Source organism: Mauremys reevesii, linkage group 20 (genome assembly GCF_016161935.1).
Source record: "Mauremys reevesii isolate NIE-2019 linkage group 20, ASM1616193v1, whole genome shotgun sequence".
Taxonomy (NCBI): domain Eukaryota; kingdom Metazoa; phylum Chordata; order Testudines; family Geoemydidae; genus Mauremys; species Mauremys reevesii.
In genome coordinates, this window is record NC_052642.1 from 24,448,135 (window position 1) to 24,464,243 (window position 16,109).

Below are 16,109 nucleotides of genomic sequence, written 5' to 3' on the forward strand. Positions count from 1 at the left end.
GGCCAGGTCTAGACTATAAACTTGCATCAGAATAACTGTCACTCAAGGCTGTGAATAATCCACACCCCTGAGTATCACAGTTATACCAGACCAGTGTAGACATCACTATGTCGACAGGGGGGCTTCTCCCATTGACAACGTAGCTACTGCCTCTCATGGAGGTAGATTAACTCTGCCGATGGGAGAAACTCTCCTGTCAGAGGAGTAGCATCTTCACTGAAGCACTACAGTGATGCAGCTGTGCTGGTGCAGCATTTTAAGTGTAGAACTGCCTTAGGAAAGAGTGAGTTCTGTGATGAGGTTGGTGAGTGGAGGACTCCTGTCCTGGGCTAGATGCCATCCTTGGGCACTTTCTGGGAGGTGCATTTAGACTAAACTGGCTGGGAATCTGATAGTGACACTTTGCTCCACTTTTAATTTTACTATTAATTGCCCTTCAAAAGTGTTTGAACTTGAACTTTTTTCCATTGAGTGACTGCTGATTCTGCACACTTTATCTGGATGTGCAGCCTTTATTGGTAATTACTGGGGACTCTGAAGCCTGATGTGTTCAGGGCCATAAGTTGCTGCATTTTTTTTTTTTCTGAAATGAGTTGGGAGGCTGATGTTCAAGGACTTTATAATATACCTTGAAGTTGGCAGAGATAAAGAGCTAGTTAGATAAAGGGTTGCTGAGGTAGGGTTGCAGGATACCAAAAAGCTGATTTTTTTTTAAAAGTAGTAATTGAATTACAGCTTGATGGGTCTGTAATACAAAAAAGTAGAAGGAAAAGGTTGCCTGTTAACTCATGTTTAGAATTTAGCACTAAACCATGACAGTGAAGGTATGTCTACACTGCAAAGGAAAACCTGCAGCTGGCCTGTGACAGCCAACTTGAGCTCAGGCTACAGGGTTGTTTTATTGCTGTGTTGGCTTCCAGGCTTGGACTGAAGCTTTGGCTATGGGACCTGCAAGGTGGGAGGGTGCCAGAGCTCAGGCTTCAGCCTAGAGCCTGGACATCTACACAACAATGAAACAGCCCCACGAGCCAGCACAGGTCAGCCTCAGGTCTCTAGTTGCTGTGTATGCATACCCACAATCTGCAGCCATGAGTGGCTCTTACAAATCACACAGTTTGAAGTGACTTATTTGTGGAAAGGCCAGACATGTGACTCTGCGATCATTAATCGAATAAACCTGGTAAATGTTCGATTTGTGTGGCAGTGTTCTGTTTTTATTGTTAAAGCAGTTGTTACTGAAATCACAGTGCTGTGGAGAAGGTGTTGGTACCATGTAACTGTCTCAGCAACACAAGATCATACTGGGGGGGTGGGGAGGGGAGGGAGTTTTTTAAATTAACTTTGAAAGTCTGACTGTCCAGATGGAGGGAAATTCCATCAACTGGAAGTTCATCATAATGGTATAAGCAGACAGAGTGCACGGTATGGGTTGGAACACAAACTAAATTTAGGGTGTAATGCATAAAATATTAAAAAGAAAAGCCAATTTCTTATGGACATAGGAAACCCGTGTATTGCAAGTCAGTTGTTCACCCATACACAGCCCCTTCACTTTAGTTTTCTATATGCGGTGTCTGAGAAATCAAAGAAAATATGGGAAGCAAAAACGGAAATGAGAGACAGTTGGGCACCTCACGTGTTTATAAGTATGTGTTGCAAAATAAATCTCAGATTAGAAAGTCTGCATGTTTTGGAACCCTCCATCTCCCAGCTGTTCTTGTCTTTTCTCCCCGCTCTCTCCTCTCCTTCCTCCCCACTTCTAGATTAGGTTGCTTGAAGCTTTCCTGACCCAAAAGATTTGGGAGATGGCAGTTACCATTGTTAGGAGGGCCAAGGTCATCCCTGGTGTACTGTTTGCTTAGGATGCATAGAAGTCAGCAAAGGGCAGTTAATGAATGACCTTCTTATGGAATACTTAACTTTTGGTCAAGGGAACCACATGCTAGTGTTTTTTTTGTGGTGGGGAGGGGAATGCAGATCCAGAAACGGCCAAATTCTGATGGGCACTGCGGGGCTTCTGTTGCACCTGAGTTCCCTCATCCTTAAAAAGTTTAAATAATTTGAGCTGGTTCTTAGGCTGTGAGGCTGCTAACTGTTGTTCTGCAGCTGGTGTTGGAGGGTCTGTAAGTGGAATAACTGTTGGCTGCAATGAGTCATCTTAATACTGCTGATACTAGCTAGTTGTTTCTGTTTAACAAGGATCTGAAACTGCTCTAGTGTGTAGCAGAGTTCAGGCCACATCTCTGTTCTGATTTACTCAAACTGTAGCTTCCTGAATGAACTTCATGCTCAGGAACAGTCTAAAATGTTTGTTACAAATGGGATCTGGCTGAAGAAGTCAGAAAGGATGGTGCTGTCAGACCAGAGGACCCTTCTTCTCTGTAGAGTCTCACAAGAGATCGAGACTAGCACTGTGATAGTGCCACACAATGGTCTACAGCAGGATGTGAGCTGTGTATGAGTGAGAATTGGAGTCTTTTCTGTAGCTATCCAGGTTCTATTCAGGGTAATCTCATCCTAGCTCCTTGTCATGTGATGTTGCTAATTCCTATCTGTTGACTGAGTGTGAGAGTTCTCAGGGGTACAGTGCATCTGGGGCTCTCATTATTCAGTTTACTCTCCCAAATGGAAAGCCTTCAGATTAATCTTCTGACGTGCATGTATTGTATACACTGGTCTGGTTTTTGTGTAGACACCATTGTAAGGGGCAGGGAATAACAAGGTGCAGAGCCCCTTGTTGGGTTTTCTTTCATTGCTCTGGGCAATTCCTATTTTTCTGCAATAAGGTGGTGTCTTAGTTTCTACGTGATACCATCAGCAGGGTCTTCCTTTGAGATGGACACAAAACCAGATGATTTACTGAGGCACAAATTGAAGTGAAGCACCCCTGCTCCCAAACATTTCTGGACAAGTGACCTGCACAGAGTCCGTTTAATCTCAGTGGGAATCTGGCTGCTGTTTCCAAGACTGTGCCCCACATTGCTGCCCTCTTTGTGTCTGCCCTTCACGCTTGTGTCCCTCTCATTGGAGTGCATGATGAGGATCCCTGTTGTAAGGGTAAACACTAATAACATTACAACAACAATGAATGAGCCATCCTTAAAGTATTGCCTGTTCTGTTTTCCTTTTCTCCTGAAGAGAGCTCCCTGTTTGACACACACAATCAAAAGTTATAAGGTCACTGCATTGCCAGTGTTCTCCCACCCTCCCTCCTAGCCCACAACTAAGCACTGCAGCTATCTTAATAGAGGGCTAACACAGGGAATTCATTTCTGTTTTGTCTAATTCTTGTTTGTCTGAGTTTAACCTTTCACCCGCTGTTTCCTATGGCCTTATCTCTGCGATTAGCCCAAAGCATTGAGGCTGTGGGTGAAGTGACCCCTTTGTATCCCTGCCTCCCTGACAGGAGTGTTGTAAGGCTTGCAGTTTATCAAGTACTGTGAGATGGGAGTCTGGTAGGACTTGGAGCCGGTCTGCAGTATTTGCAGTGAATCTGAAATTCTTTTGTGAAGAACACCTCAAATGCGGGGGTGATTTCTCTGCATCAGATGTGGTGAGATTGCTGCTGGGGCACTGTGATTACGTCTCCATTCTGCACTTGTAGAATGGATGCTGATAGGCCAAAAACACAAAATGGGTCACATGGACAAAGGGACTGGACATGATGACATGGAAAACTGGCAACAGAGAGGGGACAGGATAAAGGTTTATAAATATTGGCATGAATAACAAAGGGGAAGAATAGGTCAAAACTTGTTGTTCCTTGTGCTAACGAGAGAACCTAGATGAAATAAGGTAGGGAGACTCCAGTACTTCTGGGGGGTATGTGGAGTACCTGTGCTTGTATATTAGGTATGTGCATGTAGAAGGCACCTTCCCAGTCCCCAAATATTGGTGTCACTGAGTATCTGTAGGTATTTGAAACCTGGAGGGTAGAGCAGAGTTTATTTCCAGTTGATACAAAGCTGGGAGTGATCAGGCTGGCAGATGGAACTAAAACCAGAGCTCAGCCGTGTAGAACTAGTTGGAACTCAATAACGACATTCTCTAAAGGTAGAGAGGCTCTGGTAAGAGGGGAATATTCGGAAGCCTGACTTGCAGGGTTGCTGGGCTGTGGGACCACTAGGATTAGAGAGAATCATGAAAGCCATAGATTTGGTAATGCTGAACCAAAAGGCAAATGTCCTATTCAGCTGTCTCTCACAAGATGATTTCTTTTTTCTTGGTGCTGATTAGATCTCACTTAAGTAATGAGTTCAGTTTTGGGCACCATTCTCATATATACTCATGCATAAAAAAATGTCTAAACTTGTAAATGTTAAACTTTGTCAGCTGTATTTGGCAATATTTACTATCGTGAAAACAGTTTGTTATTAAGTACCATAGAAAAGTTCTACATGACATTGATTTTCTCCAGCTGGGGAAAGACCAAGTCCCTTATCATGCCAACAAAGCTTACTTGACTTGAAAATTGATTCTGCCAGAAAATAGAAATGTATAGAAGGAGTGCATCCTCAATTTATGTGAATGACAATGAATGCGGCAGGCTTTCTTTTTAGAACTTTCTGGGAAGTTGTTGCAAGAGAATGAAAGAGCTGACAAGAGGCAGTGAAAACTGCTAATGTAAACTGAGATGAGCTTATGTAGAACTCCTCCTTTTCAAACTGCCCTGATTCCATAGTTGCCATTTTGTGTAAGATAAATAACAAACTTCATTCTATAGAGGAGTTTGCAGCTGGCGTTCTTCACCTGAAGGCGCAAAAAAAAAAAGGCAAGGAAGAAATACGATCAATGTTTTGGACAAAACATTTTCAATTCTCTTAACTCCCAAATTGTAAAGTCTGGGGAAAGGAGAACTGTCTACAGGTATATAGAGACTTCAGCTGAACCATCCTTCCCTGCCATCCAGGGAGCTTGGAAGGTTCATAACTAGAAGAACAATTGGGGCAATGAAATAAGTGACCTGGGAGGCTGTTGAATCACCATCTTGGAGAAGCAGCAAAGAATCCTGTAAAAGCAATAAAGAATCTGCTTGCATCCGAAGAAGTGGGTATTCACCCACTAAAGCTCATGCTGCAAAACATCTGTTAGTCTATAAGGTGCCACAGGATTCTTTGCTGATTCTACAGAACCAGACTAACACGGCTACCCCTCTGATACATGACATCTTGGAGAGTCAGGCCTAAAGCTAGAGACTCATCTATTGGGACTAGCTAGAGTGACCAGATAGCAAGGGTGAAAAATTGGGACAGGGAGTGGGGGGTAATTGACATGTATACAAGACAAAGCCCCAAATATCAGGACTGTCCCTATAAAATCGGGACATCTGGTCACCCTAGGACTAGCTGTTCTTAAACTGCTCCTATCCCAGTGCAGGGAGTTGAGGTGACAGAGCTCATCTGAATGTCAGGCTTTCAAATGATTGTTCTAGACTAAGGGCTTGTCTACATGGTGACTAGAACAGAAATAATTGTATGGGGTATAATTCACACCTCTGGTAATCTTGGTGCAAATCTGTGTGTGCACACCTTTATTCTGGATTAAGATTGGTAAATTGTGTATCTAGGCAATTGCGATCTGTGCCTTTTTGTGTGCAGGGCTGTTCTACCTGCCCCTCTTCTTGTAACTGGGTTTAGTGTGCTGTCTTCCTCACTACACTATAACAATGTTTCTTTTATCCCATATAGAGAATTTTACCACCAGCTCTGCACATGGAAACACGACAGAGCAGGAAGCTGTGATTCGGATTAATGGGTGGCTCATCTGCCCGGAGCAGGATGAAATGCTGAACCTGGCTTTTACCATTGGATCCTTCTTGCTGAGTGCAATCACTCTGCCTCTTGGGATTGTCATGGACAAATATGGCCCTCGCAAACTGCGTCTGCTTGGCAGGTTGGTGTTATGAAACTTACCAACTGTTTCAAAACTAGAAGTTAATTTTGAGCCAGAGGTTATGCTTAGTCCTCAGTTCAATAGTTTATGGCAAGCAGCTCATTCCACTCAGGTTCTTGTATCATGCCTATCACCAGGGGATCTCATCATTTCCATGGTATCTGACCACTATTTTTGTCTTTGTAAAATGGATACTCAGGGGAAAAAACAGCCTGTCTGCTGTTGGACTGGACTGGAAATCTCCCAGAACTCCGTCAGCCATGAATAGGGTAGGGTTGAGGCTGACAGGTGAACTCATTTAGCATTTTAAATTTCCCTATAAGGAGAAGGGGATGGGACTTACATCCATGTTCCTAGAGTCTCTGACTTCTGAATTCCCTGGGAACAAGGTTCTAGGGGGAGAGAAGAACTATTCCACTGTGTCAGTAGGGATGGGAGTCAAGCTGATACTAAGTGAGTGCCCCACCATGGTGCTAGTGGCACAGTGCTGCTGGGGGTGCTATATTACACAAGAAAACAAGGTCTGTCTTGCTTGTGGTTACTAAATTATCCCATCCCACATGACTTGCAAGAAGTGAATGTTACCCCATTTACTCCAGAGTTAATTGCGTATTACCTGTCTAAAGCTTCCCTTGTGCTTTCAAGTGGCAAAGGAATATCCTCACTTCCTGTCTCAAATTATCATGTGGAGTAGGTATTTACAGTTGCTGTGATAGAATGCAGGGGAGAAGTGGTTTGTTGGGTAACTGGGTTCCAGACTGTCTAGATCTGTAAATATTCTAACTCTGTGAATTGCACCTGGAACTGAGCCAGTACCATGTGCTAAGCACTGAGGCCAGGTATTTGTGCTCATTGACCTGCCTCACTTGGGAGGTAGGCAGGTGAAGGCTCTGAATGCTCTTCATACAAACTGCTGCTTTACAGTAAACCAGCCTGGAGGTGACTGAAGTCTGGATAGATGTTAGTAGGGCCATGTCGTAGGGGAAGGTTGTTGCAGTCTCCTTGTCATGTGCAGATGATGGGACACTGACGCTGCCTGAAAATTCAGAATCTATTAGGACCTCAAGTTTGAGTTTTGCATTGGGAAAGGTTGACTCTTCAATACCCATAGAAGGTGCATGAAGAACTTTCACCCATTACTCTAGATTTTTGTCTCCAACCCATCACCATCCCTTCCATCTTATCCAGATTTTGCTTCAGCCAATTAACTCTCAAAGTCTCAGCCTTAGCCAGGCACTGAGACTGCGGAGACAGTGTAACTTCTCTGTAGTAGGCTTTCTGACATGTGGTTAAAGGCTTCAATTCTGTTTCAGTGCCTGCTTTGCTGTGTCCTGTGTGATGATTGCATATGGAGCTAGTAACCCAAATTGTAAGTACTGAGCTCTGTGGACTCTATTGAAAGGGCCTTGGGGTTGTTACACTTTTGAGAGGTTTAGCGAGTAACTGGGGGCTGTAGTGTGCAGAGAACACTAAAATAAGGGCACATACTCTGATTATAGTGTCCTCAGCAAGCTAAAGAGATCACCCGAAAGAAGTACAGCATAAACTTTGCGTATTGCCTACTGGGAGGGTGCAGTGGCTCAAAGGCAGGCCCCAGCTCCTCTTGTAAGCACTGATGGGAATGCAGCCAGCGTCCCATACCGCAAGAATCCTGTGAGCAAAAAGTTCAAAAAACCTGCCGCCTGCTTTGTATCCTGTATAAAGTATAATAACCTTGCACTGCAGGCCAGGCCTGCCAGTGACAAGTGAGATACAGAGCCCCATGGTGTGTTGAGGGGGCATTAAGCTTGGTCTCCAGAGGGAAGATTTTGGGGGTGCTGCTTGTACGGTCCCTTGCTTAGCAGTGTCAAAGGTGGCTCTGAGGCAGCTGTCTCTTTCCCAGCTTCACTCTTTTGCCAGGGTGAAGGTGCCTCAGCAGTGGTGAGCTCACAGTGAGAAATTTAAGAAAAAAAGTTCAAAGGTTCCTCCAGAATTAAGAGGTGGGCAGTAACCAATGCTGAATGTTGAAGTCTTCCCCCGCTCCAGGATAAATGTAGCCACATCCTCTAGCTGAGATAGTGAGGTAGTCCCTGGAGCCCAGTTCTAAGAAGTAATTTTTTCTTTTGAGACCAATGAGACAGTTCAGAGGGGCAGGAGGAGAAGAGACCTTGGGTTCCCACACATCCCAGAGGGAAAACTAGTGTCCACAGCTCTGCAAACTGATGCCCACATCGAATTCTGATTCTCCTAGTACCTGACCTTCTTTCCCTGTGACTTTGGCTTAGAATGAACAGTGTGGAGCTAGAATGAGCCAGTTTGGAAGGAATCTTTCACTCTGTGCAGGGCACTGGCTCAGTCCTTGCTGAAACCAGGATTTTTGGGGACACTGTGATTCTATCCAGTAAATGCTCTTGTTTTTCCACTGCAGCACTGTCAGTGCTGATCTTCATCTCACTGGCTCTGAATGGCTTTGGTGGAATGTGCATGACCTTTACCTCACTTACGGTAAGTGAAGAGTTATTACGTGAACAATTGTGAATCTGCCCTCCCTTCATTTATCCTCTTTGGCCTCCACCCCACAGCTCTTCGCAAGGCCCCACCTATAGGGAATAGGGAGATATTATTTCCCCCTTATTAGTTCAGTGGTTCTCAGACTTTTGTATTGGTGACTGCTTTCACACAGAAAGCCTCCGAGTGTGACACCCCACCCCCCAAACTAAACACATTTAAGCTGGAGGCAAAACGGGGTTTGGAGGTGAAGGGTGGGTAGCCGCTTGTGACCCCTATGTAATAACCTTACGACCCCAGTTCGAGAATCCCTGTGCTAGCTGGTGAGCTGAACTGGCAGGAAGGTGCCAAGTGGATCCTTCATTTGCTGAGTTGAACAGTTTCATGCTCACATGTGTTTTGATACAAATAGGGTAGTTGGCCTATTGAAAAGCTTGATATTGGATGGTTAGCCCAGGGCTCACCTGTCCCTTACCAGTAGAGATAGTTGGTGAGAGGGAAGAGAAGGCTCTTTTCCGTCCTTTGAGCCAGAATCTGTGTTCACTTACACATGTGCAGTGCAGCTGACTGAAGCAGGGCCCACATGTAATGCGTTGAATTTAGCTCTAGCTTACTCTTAGGAGAAGGTGGAGGGGCACAAGGCTCTTGAAATCTGAAGGATGTAGTGAAATCTTGGGTAGGAAGTACTGTTCTTTTGTAAATGGCAGATACTGTTGTGTGTAGTGCTGCATTGACCAGCAACAAAGCACTTAACAGCATAGGGAGTTGTTCTGAGGTGCGGGACAGTACTAGTACAAACCAGTTCCTTTTGGGCATGGCTGTGTGACTTTTTTCTCCTTGGATAGGGAAGGAGAGTTCCTTGGCACAACGGGCTTTGCCCTTTTATATGGATGAGAATTACTCCAAGGTGCTGACAGACTCTTTCTCGGAAGTGCTGAGCTGTTGAAATATGCCCGGCCCAGCTCCATCTGTGCCGCATACTTATGTCTGTTTACTCAGTCCATTGACTGGAGCACAAACATCGACCAGTGACTAAGTCTGCTGCCTCTCTGCATTTTGGGGCTCTTGTTGCTTAGAGATGGGAGCAGATGCAGCAACCCATTTGAGAATAAATTTTTCACCTCATTACTCTTACCCTTGTTAGTGTGGCTGGAACTAGGTGTTCTGAGCTGAAAATCTCTCATAACTGCTTCACAAGCAGTTTTCTATTACCTGTTTTGATCAACAATGTCTCAAAGGTTTGGACCCAGCTCACTTTCCCCTTGTTTCTAAATTTCTGTCTAACCTGTGGGTTACACACAGACTGAGTTCCTGTGAATTGTCATGGGCAGAGGCTGAGTTTGGAGGCTGTTGTATGTATTGTAATGTCAGAATTGTGGCAGCTGCTTTAGATAGCAAGTAAAGTTATAGTCCAAAAGTTTAAAAAAAATGTATAAAACCAGGCTTCTAAATTCATCTGAAAACCCTGCCTGTGGCCTGGACCCAAGGAGTGTGCAGGGTAAATGGAGTATGACACAGGCAGAACATAAGGAGACAAACAGCTAGGAGGGGCCCATGAATAAGCCTGTGGGGCTACTAAGGTGACTCATATCATGTTTGTGTCAAGGGTGGTGCTTTCTAACTTTGTGTTTATCTGGGTCGCTATTGGAGAGATTGTAGGATCCGAAGGAGGAGATGGAGGTTGCATACTATATGGGAGAGGCTGTGTGTGGAGAAGCCAGAGCCCCCGTATGCAGGCATCTTTAACTATCTCTTTCCTGATGTTTTGTCTGACTAGCAATGAAAATTCCACATATGGCCCCTCTTATACTGAAATAATGCAACTGGGTGAGGCCTGGGGAGAACTGCAGGAGCTGTGCTCCTCTCTGGCAGCTCAGACTTATTGCAGTGCACTTTGGTAACAATCAACCTAGCTGCCACACAGGTAGACTGACAGCAGGCCTCCCTTATGCACCCCTCTGCATCTTTCAAGTTCCTCCCCACATGGCCAAATTCAAAGTACTCTTACAGGGAGCGTGACAGTGGTCTGCAGCTCTAGAGCAGAATCCACTTTCACTCGTAAGTGGGGCTTGGTCTGTTGCAATGTCAGAGCATTCTGGAATGGTATGGGGGCTTAGATACGAATGTCATTGGTTGCAAGTGGATGTACTCTGACACTTATGAATTGCAGGTAATAGGATACTTTTCTGCTTGGTGTTGCCACTCTATAATACAGCAAGTGAGCATTTCATGTATCTATAGCTTTTCATAGAAAGAGAAATACAGCAGCTTATTAATACCTTCATCACTGCAAATGATAACAGAAGCAATAAGGAAACTGGTCTTCAGAGGTGAAGGTAAAGCCTTATAAGAATAAAGGTTAGAGTCTGAAACAGTTCTAAAAGTAACTGTTAGTAAACCTTTGTGACTGCCAGTACCCGTCTGGACTGAGCTTGCACCGAGAGTTGTGACTTGGGCTGTGGGGCAGTGGTCTTCAGAGTGCTTTTGTATAACAGTTTATCTCAGCAGGAGACCCATGTTGTAGCCACAGGTCCAGCATTTCAAAACTTGTCTCTAAGTTTGTACCAGTGTCTAACTTCCCAATCTATGCATGGAAATGCAAGTTTGCGGGCATAAAGACATCAGGCTGATTTGCCAGTGTAAATTCTCTTTTGGGCATGTAATAGTTACACATGTAAATGTGGGAACTACTGTGATGGCCCTTTCTAGCTGTGACCTGTGAGCTGTATGTAGAAAGGTGAGAAAAGGAGAAAAAATCAGAGCATTAATCCTGTGCGTATAGGTATTGCAGTTACCAGGGGATGCCTCCTGCTCTGGGGCAGTGTGGATGTTACATACGCAGTGTAGATACTCTGTATAATGAGAAGGGAATTTAGAGGTGAGCTGGAAACAATGAGACTGAAATGAGCTTTAGGTAAGGAGACCTGAAGAGCTTGACATTCATTGCCCAAAGTCCAGATGATGCTGCACTAATGTCTCCAGTCCTAATGAGTGTAATGTGGTGTGAGGAGCCCATTCTGGCTGGTACAGGAACTAACTGCTGAGTGTGCTGATGTTTGTGTATGTGAGTCCTGAGGAAAAAACCAAAGTGACTTCACCACCTCCTCCAATTGCAATGACCTGTAGTGCTGCTTAGGTTGGGAGTGCAAATTCTAGGGGACTCGCCCTCTGCTGCAAGAATGAATTTTGTGCAGCCATAGTTCTGGTGAAGGTGTGTGTGTGTGTGTGTGTGTGTGTGTGTGTGGATATAGATATAAAAAGGCAGCACACATTGAAACTCAGCAAGATGAGTTTTTATTCAGACTCTAACTGCTCAAAGGAGTGGATCCTTTGTGGTTGATGCTGATGAGATTTCCAACCCTTACAAGATGGGTCACAGGTATTGAGCTACGAGTTGCTTGTTTGCTCGGGTTGTGGCTCCATCCTTATCTACTCCAGCCAATAGGTGGAACCCCACCTGGGTGCATAAAGATACTATCTGTCCTCAAATGTGTGTAGGTCAGGTACCCTCCTTGCTGCCCTTAGTCCTGGAAAAGTGAGTTGGTCCTGCCTGTCAGCTGTGGTAGAGGGTGAAGCTTGTCCATGATGCTTGAGGAAGGATGGTGCATATGAACAGCTGTGTCAGGGCAAAGGAGGATAAGATGTGGGACCCTGTGTATGAAATTTGCCAAATCCTTGGGATGTAATAAACAAATGGCAGGCTGTATAGTGTCTTTGATAAGCTAATGTCTGAGCCTGCTCAATCTGTGTTTCCTGGATGTCCTGAGGTGCAGGGCTGACAGGTTGGGGCAGAGAGTGGGAGGGCAACAATGGCTGGTGATGGTGTTCCCAGTTCTGGGAAGGTGGTCAGACAGACTCTGCCTGTTACAGTGCAATGCAGAGATCCCTAGGGAGTGACTTGGACTTAGCCATTGTGAGCAGGCATTTGTAAATGGACAAAGAGCAATGTGTGCTGGTGGCTGACCACAACACAGGAATCTAAGAGCACAGGGAGCTCAAGCCAAACAACACTGCACAGAGATAAACCGATGTGATAAATGACCATAGAGGGCCTTTTATAGATTCTAGCAGGGAGCATCAAGAAGAAAAAAAAGCTGCATTTTAAAATGAGAATAGGGTATAAAACAAGCTTGTGCCCTTTGCTGCTGTTCTGTAATGGGGAAGGGCAGCCTTGTAGTGTGTCTTTATTACTAAGCAGTATTCAGAATATCAAGTTGTTGGTTTTTCCAGAGAAGTGGAACTGGAACTTCCACTGGCCTTGATGGAATGATATGTTCATAGTGAACATTTCCCTAGGGCTTGGAAGGAGTTCAAATTAAATAGCTATTAACAGAAAACCAAGTTTAGACATTGACTAAAAATGCCTTCTCCCAGATGCTCAGATTTCAGTCTCTTGGGATTTCCCATTAATTCTCGCCAGTTGTCCCAGCAAAAACCAGGAAGTCAGAACTTTTATTTCTAATGTTAAAAACAGAAAAGAAAAAATGACCCCAAAACCCAAGCATACACAACTCTTTTCTGCCACATTCATATACTATGAGGAAGCAAGAAGTCCCAAACATGCTTTTTCTTTCTTTTTATTTTGTAGGTCATTTTTACATGAAGTCTCAGTATTGCAACCCCAAGCATTCAAAACATGTGTCAGGCCTTTAATCATAAGGTCACATGTACAGAATGGGGACTCACTACATCTTGAAGAGTGGTTACTCTTAAAGGGACATAGGGGTCGTGGTGGCAACTGGCTGAATATGGGCTCTCGGTGTTAAGAGGCACAATCCTTGGTTGCATAAGCAGAGGAATATAGTATAGGAGTAGGTAGGTGTTTTTGCCACTGCATATAGCATCAGTGAGACCATTACTGGAATACCATGCCCAGTATTGGTATCCACACATCAAGATTAGAAAGGGTTTAGAAATGAGGTACAAGAAAGATTCTGGATCTGGAAAATCTCTTGTATGATGGAAAAAAATCAATATATTTAGTTTATCCAAGAGACGGTAAAGAGGTGACATGATCGCTGTCATTAGTATCTATGTGAGGAAAATATTTCTGATAGTGGAGGGCCCTTCAATCTTGCAGAAAAATGCATAACAAAATCCAGTGGCTGGAAGTTGAGAAGCTACACAAATTCAGATTAGAAATAAGGTGCAGAATTTTAATGGTGAGGGTGATTAGCCACTGGAACAGTTTACCTTGCAATGTGGTGGATTCTCTGTCACTTGGAATCATTAAATCAAGATTGCCTTTCTTTCTAAAAGACGTGCTGTAGCTCAGCCAGAATTTAGGGCTTGATGCAGAAAGTGCTGGATGAAATTTTCTGGCCTGTTATTCAGGAGATCAGACTGTATGAAACTGTCCCTTTTATAGCCTTGAAAATATATGAAAAATAATAAAATTTTGGGTCTGTCTGCCTTTTTATGGTTCACTTTTTCAAGTCTCTTCTGCAACCATGAGAGCTAGAAAATAATTTCATTTCTTTTAAATAATGAAAGCTCATGATTGTGTAACTGCCTGTCCCTAGTAGCTGGAGCTTTAAGGAAAAACTCCCAACATCAAGAGTTGGCAACAGTAATGGGGAAACAGGATATGGAAGGAGGATAGCACCAGTGCCCTTTTCCCAGTCTATTTTGAAGGTTTTCCTTCTAGGACCAGTTCTTCCTTCCCCTCCCCACAAAAAAATCTCAGGTTCAGATAATCAAGTGGTCAGGGCCAACAGTTAGGGCCAGGCTTTCTACAGAGTTCATCCAAATATGCTGAACTCTTGAAAATCCAGCTATTTATTTTAGTACCTAAATGGGAGCTGTGCTCTTTGGAAAGTGAAGTATCAGAGGGGTAGCTGTGTTAGTCTGGATCTGTAAAAGCAGCAAAGAATCCTGTGGCACCTTATAGGCTAACAGACGTTTTGCAGCATGAGCTTTCGTGGGTGAATACCCACTTCGTCGGATGCAAGCAGGACATGCATCCGACGAAGTGGGTATTCCCCCCACGAAAGCGCATGCTCCAAAACGTCTGTTAGCCTATAAGGTGCCACAGGACTCTTTGCTGCTTTGGAAAGTGAGTCTCTCAAAATTCTGCCCTAATGCAGAGAGGAGCACAGGTTCTGCCTTCCCTCCTTGCCATAAAAAGACTTGGATAGGATGGCAAAGGCTGTTTTGCATCTTCAGGCACACTACTAAAAGTTGCCACCAACCACTATGGCTGAAGTGTCACCTAGGCTTGGTCTTGCTTCTGTGCTGTGTAAAAAAGGCTCTTTGTGTGATCTCTGTGGCTCTGAAAGAAAACCAAGCCATGAAGCAGCTGTGTTTGTGGAGTCCTTGCCCTGCTCCAAGCCCTTCCCACAGCAGCTGTTGTAATTCTGTAGGCTTATTTAGGTTTAGGGTATTACTGAGTTTAAATAAGTAGAAGCTGAATTCCCTGCCTGGTGACAAGGACCAGCCTCTTTCTAGAGCAGTGATTCCTGAACTTTAACAACCTGTGAACCCCTTTCACAAAAATGTCAAGTCTGGCGAACCCCCTCCTAAAAATGAATATTTCCAGGGATTTTCTCCTTTACCTGAGTATAAATTATAAAAGCAGTGAGCTTGGAAATACAGTTTGTTTTTTATGACATGCTTATTATACATTATTTATCATTACAGTATTTTTATTACATTATGAAAACGGCAACACTCTTCCAAGATCTCACTTTTGTAGCTTGTATCGCTTTGAATAAGCCTGTTATAAGACAAGGTTTCTATGTTTCATCAAGGAGTATCAGATGTGAAACAGCAGGAAGGTATTTAAGAAGCCAACTCAAAGAGTTCCTCCTACACAGGCATTCAGGTCTTGAGCAGTCCAGGCAAACAACGCACGTTACAACAAAGCTTCAGCTTGTTCTTCATAATAATTTAAAAACAACACTAGCTGCCTATTTAATTTTAAAAACAGCAAAAAATATCCACCTCCCTTTCCATTTCTTATAAGGAGTCTTGAAGTTTAAATCTCCTCAGTGTGATAGAGATGTTTGCTTTGATCTGCTTAGTTCTTGGAAGTCCAGGGGCTCCGGGCTGCCCGGGGTCCCTAGGGACAGCTCTGTCCACCATTAGGGATTTTTTCCCTGAGAACCCCCTGTAACATTTTGTGAACCCCCTGGGGTTCATGAACCCCAGTTTGGGAACCACTGTAAGAGTAAGACAGAGAGGTTACAGTGTGACAAGTGTGTTGTGGTGCAGATTTAGGCCACCACACCCAGAGTTGCAATTTCATGCCAGGGAAGAGATCGCTTTGTATGTTTCCAATGCACGCCTCTCTAAGACACTAGGTTGACAGCTGTTCTGGATGCAGGTATCTGGGTGTGGGCATGTCCTACTGTAGGACCCTGCTGCCGCCGAGTTGTTTTCTCAGGATTCCCCAAAAGTACAGTAAGGGCTAGTCCACACTAGAAGTGCTACGTGGTGCCCTGCAGCACGTCTGGTGAAGATGCTCTTTGCCAGTGGTCACCAACCCATAGATCGTGATCGACTGGTCAGTCCTGGAGCCTCTGACAGTCCATCGCAATCTCCAGTCGCTAAGTCTGACGGTGCAGCAGGGCTAAGGCAGGCTCCCTGCCTGCCCTGGCCTCTCGCTGCTCCTGGAAGTGGCCAGCATGCCCCTGGGAGGCGGCAAGAGTCTCCATGCGCTGCTCCTGCCTGCAAGCACCGTTCCCACAGCTCCCATTGGCTGGGAACTGCGGCCAATAGGATCTTTGGGG

General features: G+C 44.5%; 1 protein-coding gene and 1 long non-coding RNA gene across 4 annotated transcripts in view; one reads left to right on the forward strand and one right to left on the reverse strand.

The window, feature by feature from the left end:
• SLC43A2 (solute carrier family 43 member 2) overlaps positions 1-16,109 on the forward strand; it is a 58,517-nt gene that overhangs the window by 16,145 nt on the left and 26,263 nt on the right. For all 3 annotated transcript variants that reach the window (XM_039507448.1, XM_039507449.1, XM_039507450.1), the window contains 3 exons: positions 5,688-5,892; positions 7,206-7,261; positions 8,300-8,376. In XM_039507448.1, coding sequence (XP_039363382.1) covers positions 5,688-5,892; positions 7,206-7,261; positions 8,300-8,376 — 338 coding nt within the window. The remainder of the gene's footprint in view (positions 1-5,687; positions 5,893-7,205; positions 7,262-8,299; positions 8,377-16,109) is intronic.
• Positions 4,497-6,611, reverse strand: LOC120387165. The gene is made up of 2 exons (XR_005590049.1): positions 6,509-6,611; positions 4,497-4,749 (listed from the first exon to the last, which is right to left on the reverse strand). It is a non-coding gene; the product is annotated as an uncharacterized LOC120387165 (long non-coding RNA).